Source organism: Capra hircus, chromosome 5 (assembly GCF_001704415.2).
Source record: "Capra hircus breed San Clemente chromosome 5, ASM170441v1, whole genome shotgun sequence".
NCBI classification, from domain to species: Eukaryota; Metazoa; Chordata; class Mammalia; order Artiodactyla; family Bovidae; genus Capra; species Capra hircus.
In genome coordinates, this window is record NC_030812.1 from 105,220,105 (window position 1) to 105,235,373 (window position 15,269).

Genomic DNA, 15,269 nt, shown 5'->3' on the forward strand with positions numbered 1-15,269 from the left:
CTAAAGCCCCTCTGTCTGTCTGAGCCATCTGGGTAGAGGGGCTGGAGCCCTAGGCTTTTGTGTGGGACCCCAGGGTTAGGAACAGACCTCTGAAACACAGTGACAAAAAGAGAGCCTCCTTGCCTGTCCCCCGTCCCCACCGCCCCCTGCCCCTCCACTGTAGTCTTTGTCTTTAGAGTCTTAAAGGCTGCCTGCCATTTCCCAGAGATCCTCTTTTTAAATGCAAATGCTTTGGGAAAGGTCAGATCAGAGGCCCCTCAATGCTGCCTAATGTTTTATCAAGGATTAGTTGGCGGCCAGCTGGCTTATACTGTGGACTCCTGTTGGAGGGGGAGGGGAGCCAAGGAGAGGGGCTGCGATGGGGGACACAGAGGTACCCAAGAAGAGAGCGCTCAAAGGACTGGTGGTGTAAGCCTCTACCTACACCAAGGCTAAGGAAAAGGACCACACAGGCCCCAGTCTCAATCCTTGGGCATTCGCTCATTCATCTATCTAGGCATCCATCCATTGCTCTGTCCATCCCTTCATCCCTCACTCCATCCCTCCCTCCATCCATCCATCTGTCCATCCACCCCCCGTCCATCCATCCATCCATCCACCTACCCACCCACCCACCCATCCATCCCTCCCTCCCTCCCTCCCTCCATCCATCCATTTGTCCATCTACCCATCCCCATCCATCAACCCACCCAGCAGATACTGATTAGTGCTTATGTCATGCTGAGAATTCATTCTGCAGCATCTAAAAGATGTATTTTTAAAAAATAATTGAGAACACAGAACAACTCACTCGGTGCACTGGAAGCATTGTAGAGTTATGGAAGACCTAGGGGTTTATGAGGAAAACTCTAGCTTTTCTCGGCCACTGATTCCCAGGGCAAGTTGCCCTGCCTCCCAGGGTTTTGCCTGCAACATGGGAACATCCATCCTGCCTTCTCTGCTCTTATGTGAAAATCTGTAGAGATGCTTCTGGTGAAAGTTCTTGGAGAATATAAAGCAGGGAAAAGATCCCTGACACTGTTTTTGATCCTTCACCTCTTACAGTTAATCTGGAGCTCTGGCCACATGGGAAGCCCCTCCATAAAGTTAATAACCAATAAATATAATGTTTGAGCCTCTGCTGGGTGCTGGGTACTATGATAAGCTTCAGAGACAGAGACAAAGGATACATCTCTGTCATCAGTGTCTCACTCTCTGCTGAGAAGCAGTGATGGGACTGGAACAGAGGAAGGACCCAAATGCTACCAGGGGTACATACATTATCCAGAGCATCAGGGGAGGCTGCCTGGAGGAGGTGTTGTGAAGGATCCATACTGATTACAACTCTAGCTTTTCAAATCACAGTTGTGCACCTGTGCCTGGCCCAGGGGAGACTTGGAACACTGTCTCTGATGCTCTTGGGAGGCTGGGTCCATCCCAGCAGCTCCTCTGCTGCTGATCCTCCACCTTCCCCTCCCCCAGGATCCTCAAGGAGCAAGAAGACACCGTGAGGGAAGACACCATTCAGGTTGACCGCCCTGCCAAGAAGAAAGCCTGCTGTGGCTGATATGGGCCTCCCAGGACTCCCTCCGGGACCTGAGGCCACGGGGCCGCCCTGCCTCCTGCACAGGGGCTCCTGCGCGGATGCCCCACCAGGACCCACTGGACCTTAGTCTCCATCGGCGATGGGCCCCCCACCACTGTGGAAAGAAAGCGCAACCCTGAGGAGAGCTGCTCTCCGGACGTCTCGGGGTCTCTCCCTCTCTTCTCTGTCTGGACCCAGGTGTCGCTTCCATCCTTCTTTCTCCCCCAGCTTGGTTTCCTGGGGAAACGGACAGATGGGCTTTTCCAGAAAAGCCACTCCGTGCCTTCTCCACCACCCTTCTCCCCACCCTGCCCTTAGGAGCCTGGCACTGAGGTTGCCATGGCAACTGTGCAGGGCAGACTGGCAGCTTCCTGTAGGTCAAAGACACGGGACTGGGCAATGCTGGGCGATCGGTCCAGCCTCGGAGCCTGTTCTCTGGATGCCAGTGGACACCCTTGGCATGTGCTTCATTGGTCTTGAGGTGCCCGTGTGTGCTCAGTCCATCAAACTGAGATACCTGCTTCCTGTTCCACCCTCACCCCGAGGGGACCTGCTCCTTCCCCAGCTTCAGGGCCCCTCCTTTCTCAGCAGCTGCCTGGCCTCTGTGTTTATCCCTGTGGGTTCTTTGGAGCTGCGCCTTACAAAAGCCACAGCCTTCCTCCCCACCGCCCACCTGCTCCCCCGACTCCACAGGGTGGACTGTGGGTGATAAATGTACGCTGGGGTCAGGGAGTGGGCTGACCAACTGCTTAACTTTGGCGAGGAGATGGAAAGAAAACCCGGGCAACAAGACCAGCTGCTGCAAAACAGAGCAACCATGTCCGAGGGTATCAGTAAGGTACATAGAGCCGTGTAAAGCCAGTTTCTGAGTGTTTCTCAAAATAGCTCTTCGCAAATTGTACCTGACGATTACTGGGGTAGATTGACAGGCAGGCAGGGAGACCCAACTCGGGCCTGTAGTTACTGACTTCATTTTATTTTACTTTTCTAGAAAGCTATATTTTTTCAAGTGTGGCTGTGATGTTGACATTTGAGGGGTTCTGAGCAGGGAGCAAAGGGTAGCTGCCAGCTTCAGCACCCCTGTGACAGCCCCTGGACAGAGCACTTGGATGAAGGACACTGATCTGGGCTGGCGTGTGGTCCGGTCCTCTGGGTTCTGAGGTCCCAGCCCTTGGCAGCGCTCCAGCATCACTGACTAGCATCTGAGGCTGGCAAGGGCACTCTCACCCTGACTGGAAGCTTGGAGGCAAAGATCATAAACATCACTGCCGCTGACCGTTCTAGGGCTAGACCCCGGCCCCACGTAGGAAAGTGGGTGATGTCCACATGCCGTTGGGGCATGCAGGAAGGGAGGGGACAGAGAGAGGCTGCAAGCCACCAAGAAGACGATTCAAGAAAGCTGCACACAGCCAGCTGGGCAGGGTAGGGGGCCGTCACTGGCCAAGAGCTCCCAAGGGTGTGCCTATGGCCTCCTGCCCAGATCGGCCAGAGGGTCAGAGACCACAGGCCACAGGCAAGCGCCAGCTTCCTTTGTCCAGGCTTTTCCCTCGTCCACCTTTGTAGGCACCTGGGAGCCCCTGGAGGATGGGTGACAAGAGCCAGCACTGAGTGCCAGGAGGCACCCAGGATCTTGAGCAGTCCAGCTCCCTCCTGAGCCCCCGTGGCATCAGTAATGTAAGGGCTTTGGGGGGCTCTTCCTGCTCAGAGGGCTTGTGTTCATCATCTGATAGGCTCTGGCCCCAGCCCCAGTGTGGAGGGACTCACAGGAGGTCCTTGCCTTAGAGAGGGGGCTGCCAGTGTCTCACTAGTGAGATGTCACCAGCAGTGTCTGCATGTGCGTGTGTCTGTGTGTCTGTGTGTGTGCCTTTATCCGCAGCCCCTCGTCCCTAGCTCAGGTTTCGACCCTAGTGCTTGGCCTTTCAGCCCGTGGGGTGAATCCTCACCAGTCCTCAAGGATCCAGGCAGAGAGAGGGGCAGGAAGGTGGTCAGGCCTCTGCGGCTCCCTTCTCCACCCCCACCTGAGAAAACATGATGTACGGGGACTTTGTAGAGACTCTGAGAACGTCCATGCCCCCGGATCTCAGTTGCCCCTTCCCTGCTATTCCTTTAAAGCCACACTGTTGGACACCAGCCCGGCCCAGAGCCGAGCACAGGGCGTCAGCAAAGCCTCCCAGCTCTAGCCCCTTGCGGCAGGAATAGCTCTGAGCAAGTCACTTAAGCAGGTTTCCTATGTGTCTGTGGACAGGAGGTTTCCATGTGGACCTCTGGGAACGCTTTGGGCACCATGGGAGGCAGTACATGTGAAGTGCCTGGAACACTTAGGTGCTGACAAGTAGGGGCTATTGCCATTGTCAGGGTCGAGCTTCTGCCCAGAACACTTGCCTCGCTTCGGTTTCAGATTCAGCACCAGCCAACACTAAGCGTCTTCCCGTCACTGGGCACCTCCCAGACACCACCTTGCTTTTGTTTCTGCTTGTCTGGCTCTTTGCTCGACTCTGAGCTTGTGTCTGGTGTGACCTCCTGGCCCTGCCCATCTTTGCCCTGTGGGCTTCCTGGTTTTCCACTCAGACCGCATCCCACCACCTTCCCTCCCTGCCACGGTGCTCAGTGCTTACCCAGGGATGCCCTGTGCTCGTCACCATCCCTGGCCCCACGCTGGCCGCCCCCATTCTGACTGCTTGGGCCTCTCCCGGGTCTGCTGCTGCCTCTGGCCACGAACTCTGGCACCAAACCAACACCCTGGTGGCTTTGCTCCTTGTCCAGGGCTCATTTCCCCTTTGGGGTCTTTTCAGTTCCTCCTGGCTCTCTCCCACCTCTCCTCTGCCCTGTACTGCTCTTTCCCCAGTGTTCATACCTCTGCCCGATCTTGGACGCCCCTCCAGCCTCCCCTCGCCCAGGTCTGCTCCAGGCCACACCTCCGTCATAGACAGCTCAACCCTTTGTTTCTGTCACTAGCAGGCCCTACTCCAAAGGATCTTAAACCAGTTTCAGCTAAGGTGTTCATGCCAGTGGTGTTCAGGGCCATATTTGTATTTTAACAAAGAACTCTAAGAAAGGCATACTTTAACCCAAAGGAGTGAATCCCTAGTGGTAGACTATTAAGCCCCATAATGGGTTATGGGGTCAAATACTTAAGACAGAGCTGCTTCTCCTACACTCCTCCTAAAGATCACAGTTTGCCTCAGGTACTTTTGGGCTCCAAGTTCCTGGATGCTTATCGTTGTTTTGTCTTCCTGATGGTTTGACCCTCTGTCATCATAAAACGTGCTTCTTTGTCTTTGGTCACAGTTTTTGCCTTAGAGGCTGTTTTGTCTGATGTTAGTGTGGCCACTCCGGCCCTTTTGGTTGATACATCTTCTGAATGGCATGTCTTCTCTGCCCTTTTACCTTCAACCTATTTGTGTCCTTGAATCTAAAGTGGGTCTCTCATAGACAGCATGTAGATGGAGTCCTGTTTTCCCTTCTTCCAGTCTCTGCCTTTTGATTGGAGTGTTTAATCTGTTTATATTTAATGTGATGGGTCAAGTATGATTTACGTCAGCCACTTTGCTATTTCTGTATTTCACGTGTCTTTTTTGTTCCTATATGTCTCCACTACTGCTTTCTTTTGTGTTAGTTATTTTCTAGTGTACAAGTGCAATTCTCTCGTAATTTTATTGACAATGTGTAATTTGTTTGTTTTCTTGGTGGTTGCCCCGAGGGTCACCATTAATATCTCAGTTTGTTACAGTTTGGATTAATAATGACTTAATCCCAATAGTATAGAACATTTATTCCTATATAATTCCATTCCACCCTCCTTTTTGTTGTTGTTGTTATAAACTACATCTTTATACATTGTATGCCCATCAACATGGATTTTTATTTATTGTTTCATGCAGTTGTCTTTTAAGTCGGAAAAAAGGAGTTGCAAATGAAAAGCGTGTTTATATCGTCCTGGTCGGTGTCTTTCCTTTCACTGGTGCTTGTTATTTCTTCATGTTGATTGAAGTTGCTATTTAGTGCCCTTTATTTCTGTAGTAGTTCTTGAAGGGCAAGTGTGCTAGAGACACACTCTCAATTTTGTTTATCCAGAAATGTCTGAGTTATCCTTCACTTTTAAAAGATGGTTTGGCCAGATATAGAACCTTTGCCCGGCTGGCGGGGTTTCTTCCCCACCAGAACTTTGACAGTACCGTCCCGCTGTCCCTGGCCACCATGTTTCTGATGAGAAGCCAGCTGTTCATCTTATTAAGGATCATTTGCATGTGATGAGTTGCTCCTTCCTTGCTGCTTTCAAAGCTCTTTGTCTTTCAGTAGTTTGATTCTTATGGGTCTAGCAATAGACCCCTTTGAGTTTATCCTATTTGCAGTTGGGCTGAGTTTCTTGAATGTAGAAATCAATGGCTTTCAGCAAATTTGGGGAGTTTGGGTTATTATTTCTTTAAGTAGTCTTTCTGCCCCTCTACCCCTCTGCCTTCCTTTTAGGACCCTGTTATACATATATTGGCATGCTTAATGGTCTCTCACAGGTTTCTGAGGCTCTGTTCATTTTCCTTTATTTTTTTAAAGTTGTGTTCCTAGGACTGGATAATCTCAATCGCCTTTTCTTCAAGCCCACTAATTCTTTCTTCTGCCTGCTCAGATATGCTATCAGGACCCTCTAGTGAATTTTTCACTGCACTTTTAGTGAATTTTATTATTGTCCTCATCAACCCCACCATTTCTGTTTGCTTCTTCTTTTATAATTTTTGTCTCTTTATTGATGCTCTCTATTTGGTGAGATATTATTCTCATGCTTCCCTTTAGTTATTTAGACATGGTTTCCTGTAGGTCTTTGAACATGTTTTAGATAGCTGATTTACAGTTTCAAAGACCTCACGGTGGTAGCCATCTGCCCTGTGCACAGATCGAGCTCTGCTTACCAGCTCCTGCTGCCTTCCTTGCACTTCACCCAACATAACCAGGACTCTGGTCTCATTCCTTAGCCCCACCCAGAACCTCCTGCACAGGGTCTGTCTTCTCTTCTGGATTGGAGGAGGACCTTAACATCAGAAGTTGTTTCGATCTGAGAAGCCCTCCCCTCCACCTGGAGCTTCTGGCCACCCTGCTGGACATGAGCTGCTCAAGGACGTGTCCAGTTCCTTGGGGAAGTGAAGAGAGACCAGGGATTCTCAGATAGTTGTCCCCTTCCCGCCAGGAATCCAGACATTCCACAACGCTTCACTCACAAGGGACAGGTGTGGGAAGACTGCAAATCAGAAGCTTATTTTAAAAGTAGTTTAATTACTTCAAAATCGTGAAATCATAGTACATAAGCATACAAAACCCAAGACGTAAGTGACCTGTTGCTGACAGGCCCCAGGTGTCCTGCCATCTTGCCGTCTCATAGTCTGGGGAACAGAAGGTAGCTTTTCAAATTCCAACCAACTCAGCCAAAATCCATAGTTATGAGCCATTCCCTCCCTCCTCATCCTGGGGTGTGTGTCGGTGGGGAGGAAGTAGTGATGTTGGCAGGATATGGGTGCTTTCTAAACCTCCCCACTTCCTATTAATGTTTCCATTAATATACATACTGATCCTCAGCCGTGGCAATAACAAAGAACATCATAACTCCACCCTTCACACAATGCAGGGAAGTGATGGGGTTTGGGAAGTCATATGGTGCTCGGCAGAGGACCTAAAGTCAATGTGGAAACTGAGCAGCATTGGAATAGGCTGGGCTGCTTATCATCCCTGGACAGGACTGCGTCAGGGTCAAGGACTGGCTCCCTCAGGGGGCTGGACTTCATCAGGGCTTTGGCTCTGATTCAGAAGTGGTCCTTGCAGGTTCTTGTCACAGCACCAGGAAAGTCCACTGCCCAAAGTATAAGGACTCCTAGGACCAGTGAGGCCTGTGCTGTTATAATGAACTATGACTGGATCCATCTGACCTATAACAGTAAATAATACACATAAAAACACTGCGCTGCTGATCACAAATGCCCAAAGAACATGGACAGAGAGAATGGAATCTCTTTTGACTCGAAAAGAATTAAAACGTGGTACTCAAGGGGACTCATAATGAGTTTGGATCATGTGACCGTGGAACTGGGTACATGCAGCATGAGGTCAAGGGCAGAAGATGGGGGTGCTGGTGCGACATTTGGTTGAGGGTTGCCAGGCTGCTCTGTAAAATTACTGAGTGGTGTTTATACAGAGTAAGGGCACAAACATCCATCTCTGTGGCCTCATGTTGGGTACACTGGCCAGCAGCGTTTGCCTAAAGACCCAGCTGAGAGCAGAACATCACGAGCACCTGGTGGGTCACTCGGCTGGCCGCCTGGACCCTGGTGGCCTGGTAGACCCATGGGGTGTGCCTGCTGGTTCCAATGAGGAGCTGCTTCAAGCTTTAAAACGAAGTGTCCAGGAGCGTTCCGGCTGCCGAGGTATGATTGCCTTTCAGACTCTGTGCGGCCCATCAGAGCGTCCCTCTCATTGCCCTGAGCTGCCCCGGCTCCCGCTGGCAGTCATCCATGACCTACAGGCAGCTCGACAGCTCAATTTGACTTGGGCTTCGTGCCTCTGAGCATTAAAAGATGCTTCCCTGCTGGCCCTCTTCTTTCCTTGTGTGGAACCAGCCACCTTCACCCAAGTGGTCCCCTCCCAAATACTTTCTCTAAAGATCTGTGCAGAGTGTGGACCTGCAGATGTGTGTGTGGCCATGGGCAGAATCTGGACCCACTTGCTGCTCTGAGCCCCAGCTTCCCAGGCTGTAAAAGAGTTCTCTCTGCCCAGCTACACTCACCAGGCATGGACGGGTCAAAAGAGAACTCTTGGGGACAGTGCTTAGTCAACCAAAAAGTTCCAGGCAAATGTTAGTTATTATCTCTGTCTCTTGTGAAGAGATCAGGACAAAACACAATACGAAAGAGAGAAATCTCACATGCCTGGGTAACTGGGAGAAGCTGGGGTCTCGGGTAAGAGCATTTCCTGTGTCTCTGGACAAATAGAACAAGGAAACCCTGCATTTCTCCAAGCTAGAGACTCCGTCTAAGAACAGAGTGCTCTGTGTCTTCCCGCCCTCTGTGGAAGGGGGACTGGGGCCAGAATCCAGACTCCAGGCTCCCCCCACCATACTGCCTGCAGGGCTCGGCCTCAGTCCCTTTTGTATTTACTAGAAACTGGCATGCAACAGACACTGGTTGGGTGGATGGGTGGATTTAAGATTTTAGATATTAATACCACACTCCAGATAGAACCATCTTCACCGGCATGGTTTATACAACACTTGCACTCTGCGATGAGGCCCAAGTTCTGGCCTTGGAGGGTAGGGAAGGATGGCCGAACGTACTGCTGTGGATGTGCTGCTCAATGCTTCAGGATTGTACATTTGAAGATGGTTAAAACTGTAAATGTACACTATGTATATTTTCCTGTGATACATTTTTTGAACAACCTCTTTCACAATCATTTTTGTTCCATGAATGGGTGAAATCTTGGTTCTCTCCAGTGCCAACCACCAAGGCTCTAAGACACACGATGTTTGTCTCAGGCTGTGTCAGGAGATGGGGGATCAGGAGAGGGAAGAAGCTTGCTGTTAGCCCTTGAGTGTCAGGGCCCCAAGGGGAGGAAAGACCTAGAAACCCTGGATGTATATTAGCATGTTGTAAAATCACCATGACAACGATCCCAGCTCCCCTCCCCCAAGGACCTGGAGCCAACCCCACCCCAGCCCACTCTGCCAGCCTTGTTGCCCTTGCCCACCCATGCACACCGTTCTTTTTAGGAGTTTGACTTCTCCCCCTGGAGATAGCTCCTGGGATAAGGGGACTTCCATACCCCAAATCCCAACAGTAGACATAGCCTGGCCCCAAATTAGGGGCCAGAGTTTGTTGAATGACAGGAAAAATGAATGGCAAAGTCTTTTGTCTTTCCTGGAATTTCATCACATCAGGAAATATGCATTCTTACAGCAGGAAATATGTTCATTTAGCACCAAGAAATATTTTGGCTTTGCAGAGATTTATGGGGTAAATTTTGAGATTCCTTGATGGTGGCTCAGATGGTAAAGAATCTGCCTGCAATGCAGGAGACCTGGGTTCAATCCCTGGATTGGGAAGATTCCCTGGAGAAGAGAATGAGTACCCATTCCAGTATTCTTGCCTGGAGAATCCCATGGACAGAGGAGCCTGGTGGGCTACAGTCTATGCATTCTCAGAGTCAGACACGACTGAGTGACTAACGCTTTCACTTTCATGGGGTACTTTTATGGTAGGGAAACTAGGGACTGGCACAGAAGGACAGGAGGGGGGTAGGGAGCTGAGAACTGTGTTCAGAGGTGAGGGGCTGACTTCAGCATTATACACAGAGAACCAGGTTAGAACCAGTCAGCACAGAGCATGGAGCTGTGACTCATCCCAGGGAAGTTTATCCCAGTGACTGCTGTCTAGCAGAGGAACAGGCTGTCTCATGAGGTAGTGAACCCTCCAACATGAGAGGCATTCAAGGATATGTTGAGGTCTGCTCTTAGGAGTGCAGGTGAGAAACTAGACACCCTGAATTACTAAGCTCCTACCTCCACCTCCATCAGCCCCAAAGGTCTGGGATTCTTTTGAGCTGAGATTGAAGTGAAAGTTTGTAGGATAAGGTGTAATAAGGGCTTCCCTGTTAGCTCAGTTGGTAAAGAATCCACCTGCAACGCAGGAGACCCTGGTTCGATTCCTGGGTTGGGAAGATCTGCTGGAGAAGGGATAGGCTACCCACTCTAGTATCTTGGGGCTTCCCTTGTGGCTCAGCTGGTAAAGACTCCACCTGCGATGCAGGAGACCTGGGTTCGATCCCTGGGTTGGGAAGATCCCCTGGAGAAGGGAAAGTCTACCCACTCCAGTATCCTGGCCTGGAGAATTCCTTGGACTGTATAGTCCATGGGGTTGCAAAGAGTCACAGGCGACTGAGCGACTGACTCACTTTAAGGTGCAACAGGGGTCAGGATGGGTTAAACCAGGAGGCTTCCCTGGACCAGAAGAGTGTAGGTCCAAATTATGTTTCTAGTTCCGTTTCCTGCCAGCCTTCCCTTCGCCCCCGGTGCATGTCCCCCTCCCTCCATCCGCGGGGAGAGCACCAGCCTAAAAGCGCCACCGCTTCATGTTCCTACAGCTTCCTCGGCGGTGCAGGGAGAGACTCTGGGCGCTCGCCAGCATCCTGCCAGCCCCTCCACTGTGGCAAATGAAATCGCCAGCTTCACGCCGCAGATCTATTTAAACCAGCCTTTCATGTCTGATGGATTTAAAAATATGCTAGAAGTCAGCATCTTGAACACAAGAAACACAAACAGGCAGATGAGGCTGCATTTTCCTTCCTCGGTGCCCACCCCATCCTCTTTCTTTCCTTTCCCCCTCTCCTGCCCCCTCCCAGAGCAGTTTTCATTCATGAGGCCCATCTCCCCTCCCTTCCCTTCGCTCAGTGGCTGTGAAGTCTGCAGCCTGAGAGTGGCTGTGTGCCCTAGGAGTCTGGGTTTCCTCCTCAATGCATAGGAGATAAGAGAGAGCACCCCACAGGTGGGCCAGCTCACTCCCAGCTCACTCCCTGCCTGGCCGGGCAGACCCCAGAGCAGGACTCACCAAGGCCCTGCCTGTCACAGACAAGGAGCCTGCAGCCTGCTGCCCTGGTGATCACAGCCAGCCTTACTGTCTGGTGCCTTCAAAGCCCCCAAGCTCCCAATAAGGCCCCCATGAGCCCCTCACAGGATGCTGTCACAGGAGGGGCCCCAGTCCTTCCCCAGATAATTCTGGGGCTTCAGCCCACTTTGGTTGAGGTAACCCAATTTTCTCCTGCCGTAATTTAAACCATATTCTGTCTAATCCCTGAACATCAGTTTTTTGAGGCTTGATAAGAGGCCCTGCAGCAGGTCCTCCACCTGCAGGCAGGCTGCCAGGATTGCAGGGATTGCAGTGGTCGAATCTGGAGAGATGCTTTCCCAGAAATGGCCCACCCACCGCTCTGCCCCAGCTGCACCAGGAAGGCCAGGCTTCCAACTCCACATTCTCAGTCTCGGAGGCCCATGGAATCTCCTGGGGGATTTGTCTTTATTTTTACTATTTATTTTTGTTTATTCTTCTTTTAACTGGCTTATTTGGCTTGCTATTAAAAAAATAATTTTAAAATAATATTTAAAACAGTGTCATCGTGTTTCTTTGGTGGGGGGAGGCTACTGTTTGGAATCTGTCTAGTATTTTAAAGTTCTTGTTTCATTTTGTTACTTTACCTGTCATAACTGGTGGATTATTTCTTTCAACATACTTGGTTGGTAAGTACTAAGAAAAAAATAATACCAGTGCTTGTCCCAGTCCCCTCACAAGAAATTCTAATTTAACTAGAAGTTACAAGTTCTTTTTTAAAAATGTGCTTAGTATCACCATTGTCAGCAACAGTAGCAGTGGCGTGGAGTGACAGAAAGTGGAAAGCCCCCCCGTGCGTGGACTAGGCTTAGATCTGCATCTCTGTCTCCCTCTTCCACACTCTTTCCTGCCTCCACCTCCGTCTGGATTCCTCCAGAGAATTTCAAAGGTTTCCTCCGTCCACACAGCAGGCCATTCGTGAAGCGGCTGCCTGACAGTGTTCTGAGACCTCCCCAGAAATGCAGAGCCTCTAATCACCAGACCTGGACAGTCAGTGTAGATGAGCCCTACGCTTGGGGGCGTGGAGGGAGGGGCTCAAGTGCTACAGTCCTCATCCTGTGCCTGTGGGTCTACAGCACATGCGGACACACCCACATACACACACACAAACACACATATACACACTCACACACATACAGTCTCTCACACACATACACTCATACACAAACACATACACACACAAACACACATACACACACATATACACATAAACACACATTTGTATACACTCTCATACACACACACACACACTCACACACACATATAGTCACACACACATTCTCATACATATACACATATACACACACATTCAGACACAAACACTCTCACACACATACGCACACTCTCACACACACATAGGCACACACATACACACACATTCACACTCATACACACAGTCACACACACACACGAATCCACACATTCCACCCATTCCGATTTCATCCCTGGCTCCCTTCCCAGCTATCCTACCCCGATGGTGGGGACAAAGAGCGTTCTGGCCCTTTCTGTGAACACGGATGTTGCAGCCATAAAGCCATCAGCCACTGCTGCTGCTCTCAGCTGAGAGGATTCAGGATGGAGAAAAACAGGATCCTGGCCCCAGGGAGCTGAGGTGCAGAAAACCCCCAGCCACCTGGTGCCTTGGAGTTCACGGGTCTCTCTTGTGACACCATCTGTGAACCACTTCCTTTCTGTTGAAGTGTAAGGACCTCCTCCAGAGCACGGCTGGGGCTCATCCAAACCAGGACCTTATGTCTGGGCCAGATTGCTGTTTGGATGTGAGCACATCTATGGTCATCTCTCCCAGGCCTCCCCTGATCCCGGACCCCTGTCCAGCCCTGCCGCCCTCTAGGCTGCCCTCGCCTTCTGCAGAAGCCCACCTCTCCAAAGGCCACTCATTAGGAAGCTGTGGGAGTGATGCCTGAATAGGAATCTGATCGGAGAGAATAAGTATGGGATGGCGTCATCAGTTCAATGGACGTGAGTTTGAGCACCCTGGGAGATGGTGAAGGACAGGGAAGCCTGGTGTGCTGCAGTCCAAGGGGACACGACTGAGCGACTGAACAATGACAACAAGAAAGCAGAGCTAACACCCTGCTGGATGCGAGCGGCCCAGCCCTGGCCAGCCAGCAGCCGAATCCTTAATTCCGTTTCCTCTCGGTTATTAAAACGATTTTCCATGAGATAGTCCCGGCTCAGCAGAGTTGCAGACTAATAATGGAGCTGAGCGCCTGGAGGAACCTGGCAGCCTGGCTATCCCCTCCCCATCTGCTGTGCGCTGGCAAAGTCATGGGATGTTGTTGTGCTATAGTCCTGGTGGGAACTTCTTTCCTCCCCAAGCCTTTATTTCTCACCCTGACCCCCGATCTCCCAGCAGCCAATCTACTCTCCCCTCTGGATAGCTCTGGGCCCGGAATTTTCCTGGTGGTCCAGTGGTTTTAAGACTTTGCCTTCCAATGCAAGGGGTGCAGGTTTGATCCCTTGTCGGGGACTTAAGATCCCACATGTCTCCTGGCAAAAAAAAAAAACAAAAACCAGAAGTAATACTGCGACAAATTCAAAAATGACTTCAAAAAAAAAAAAAAAAATCTCTGAGCCCAGGGCCACAAAGTAAGAGGCATAGAGCCGCAGAATCAGCTATCACAGCTTTTCCAGCTGGGTGGATGCCTGGCGACTGTTCTAGGCCGACACCTTCATTCATGAGAACCCAGAAGCCTAGGGGGATGGTGCTGACCTCAAGGCCATGTGTCAGGCAGCTGCCAAGAGCAAGAAGAGGGGCTTGCACCTGACTGGAGCATCGCAGTCATAAGTCTTCATCAGTTCATTTGGCAAATATTCCTGAACACCTGGAAGACTTTGGTGGGCGTGGTCTATACCTGGCACTGAACATAAACACGGATGAGAGGCAGAACCTGTCCTCCAGGAGACCACCGTCAAAGGAGACACGAGACCAGACACTGAAAATACAGCAGGTCCCACACCTGGGCACATGGAGACACGGGGAGCCAGACGGGCTCAGCCAGGCCGTGTGTCCCAGCCCCGGAGGGGCTCAAGTGGACCCAGGTCAGAGCCACAGTCGTAACCACAGTCACGACAGTAAACCCACACCCACTCACCGCACCCCCGTCACGGCCCCCACTTACCTCCATCAACGTCCCTGTGGAAGGGGAAAGGTTATAGCCAGTTTGCAAGTAGAGGAAATTGAGGCAGGGAAGCTGCAGGTCACGCAGCCAGGAGGTTGTGGGGAAATTGGGGGTTGAACCTGGAGCTCCAGCCCAGAGCCCACACTCCACTGTGCTCCAGGCTCCTCCCCTCTCAGGGGACATTGGGTCCCCTGTGATGACCCCACGGGAGCCTCCCTCCACCACTGGCTCCAGGTCTGCAGGTGGCCCTAGTCCTGAGTCCTATTGAACAGCCTGGGGTCCTCCAAGCCCTGGCCCTGCTCTGACCTCCTACCCGTCTCTAATCTGTGCATCTCCAGGCCAGCTGTCAGAGTCACCTCCAGGCAACAGAGGATGGTGGGCCCTGGCCACTTGGCCCCTGGAAGCAGCACGCTGACCCACTGTGCGCAGAGGCTCAGCTTGGAGGGGCTTCTCCTTCCCAGGGGCTCCTGCACGCTCTTGTCCGGGGCCCTCATTTCTGAGAATGGAGAGCTACCATCTCACCATGTGGGGTGTGTTCCTGGGCCAGTTCACAACAGTCTGGGACAGAGGTGTGATCATCATGGCATTTCACAGAGGAAGGGTCCACCCAGGAGACAGCAGTACTGGTAACTCACTGCAGCGCTCAACATTGGCCGAAGACGCCAGGCTGCAGCCCCAGCTCTGTTTACTCCAAGGCTGCCTGGAGCTCATCCATGACTGCGAAGCTGAGCGGGAGCCTGAGAAGCCTGTGTCTTTGGCTTCAAGCTCCATCCAGCTGAGCTAACCAACCGTGGCCAGAAAGCAATCGTCATAATGTCAGAAAGCCATTACGACCTACGGAGCCGCTGAAAGATGCTTTGAGAGTCCTTTCTGTGAGTGGAAAGTGATGCTGGGTGTCATGGTCCCCTGGAAACAGCCGCAGAA

At 51.4% G+C, this 15,269-nt stretch overlaps 1 protein-coding gene across 1 annotated transcript in view; it reads left to right on the top strand.

Moving 5' to 3' along the window:
- The window catches only part of CRACR2A (calcium release activated channel regulator 2A), a 119,169-nt gene extending 110,176 nt beyond the window's left edge, over positions 1 to 8,993 (top strand). Inside the window, exon 18 of the mRNA XM_005680988.3 lies at positions 1,462 to 8,993. Within this exon, the coding sequence (XP_005681045.2) occupies positions 1,462 to 1,546 (85 nt within the window). The 3' untranslated portion in view covers positions 1,547 to 8,993. The remainder of the gene's footprint in view (positions 1 to 1,461) is intronic.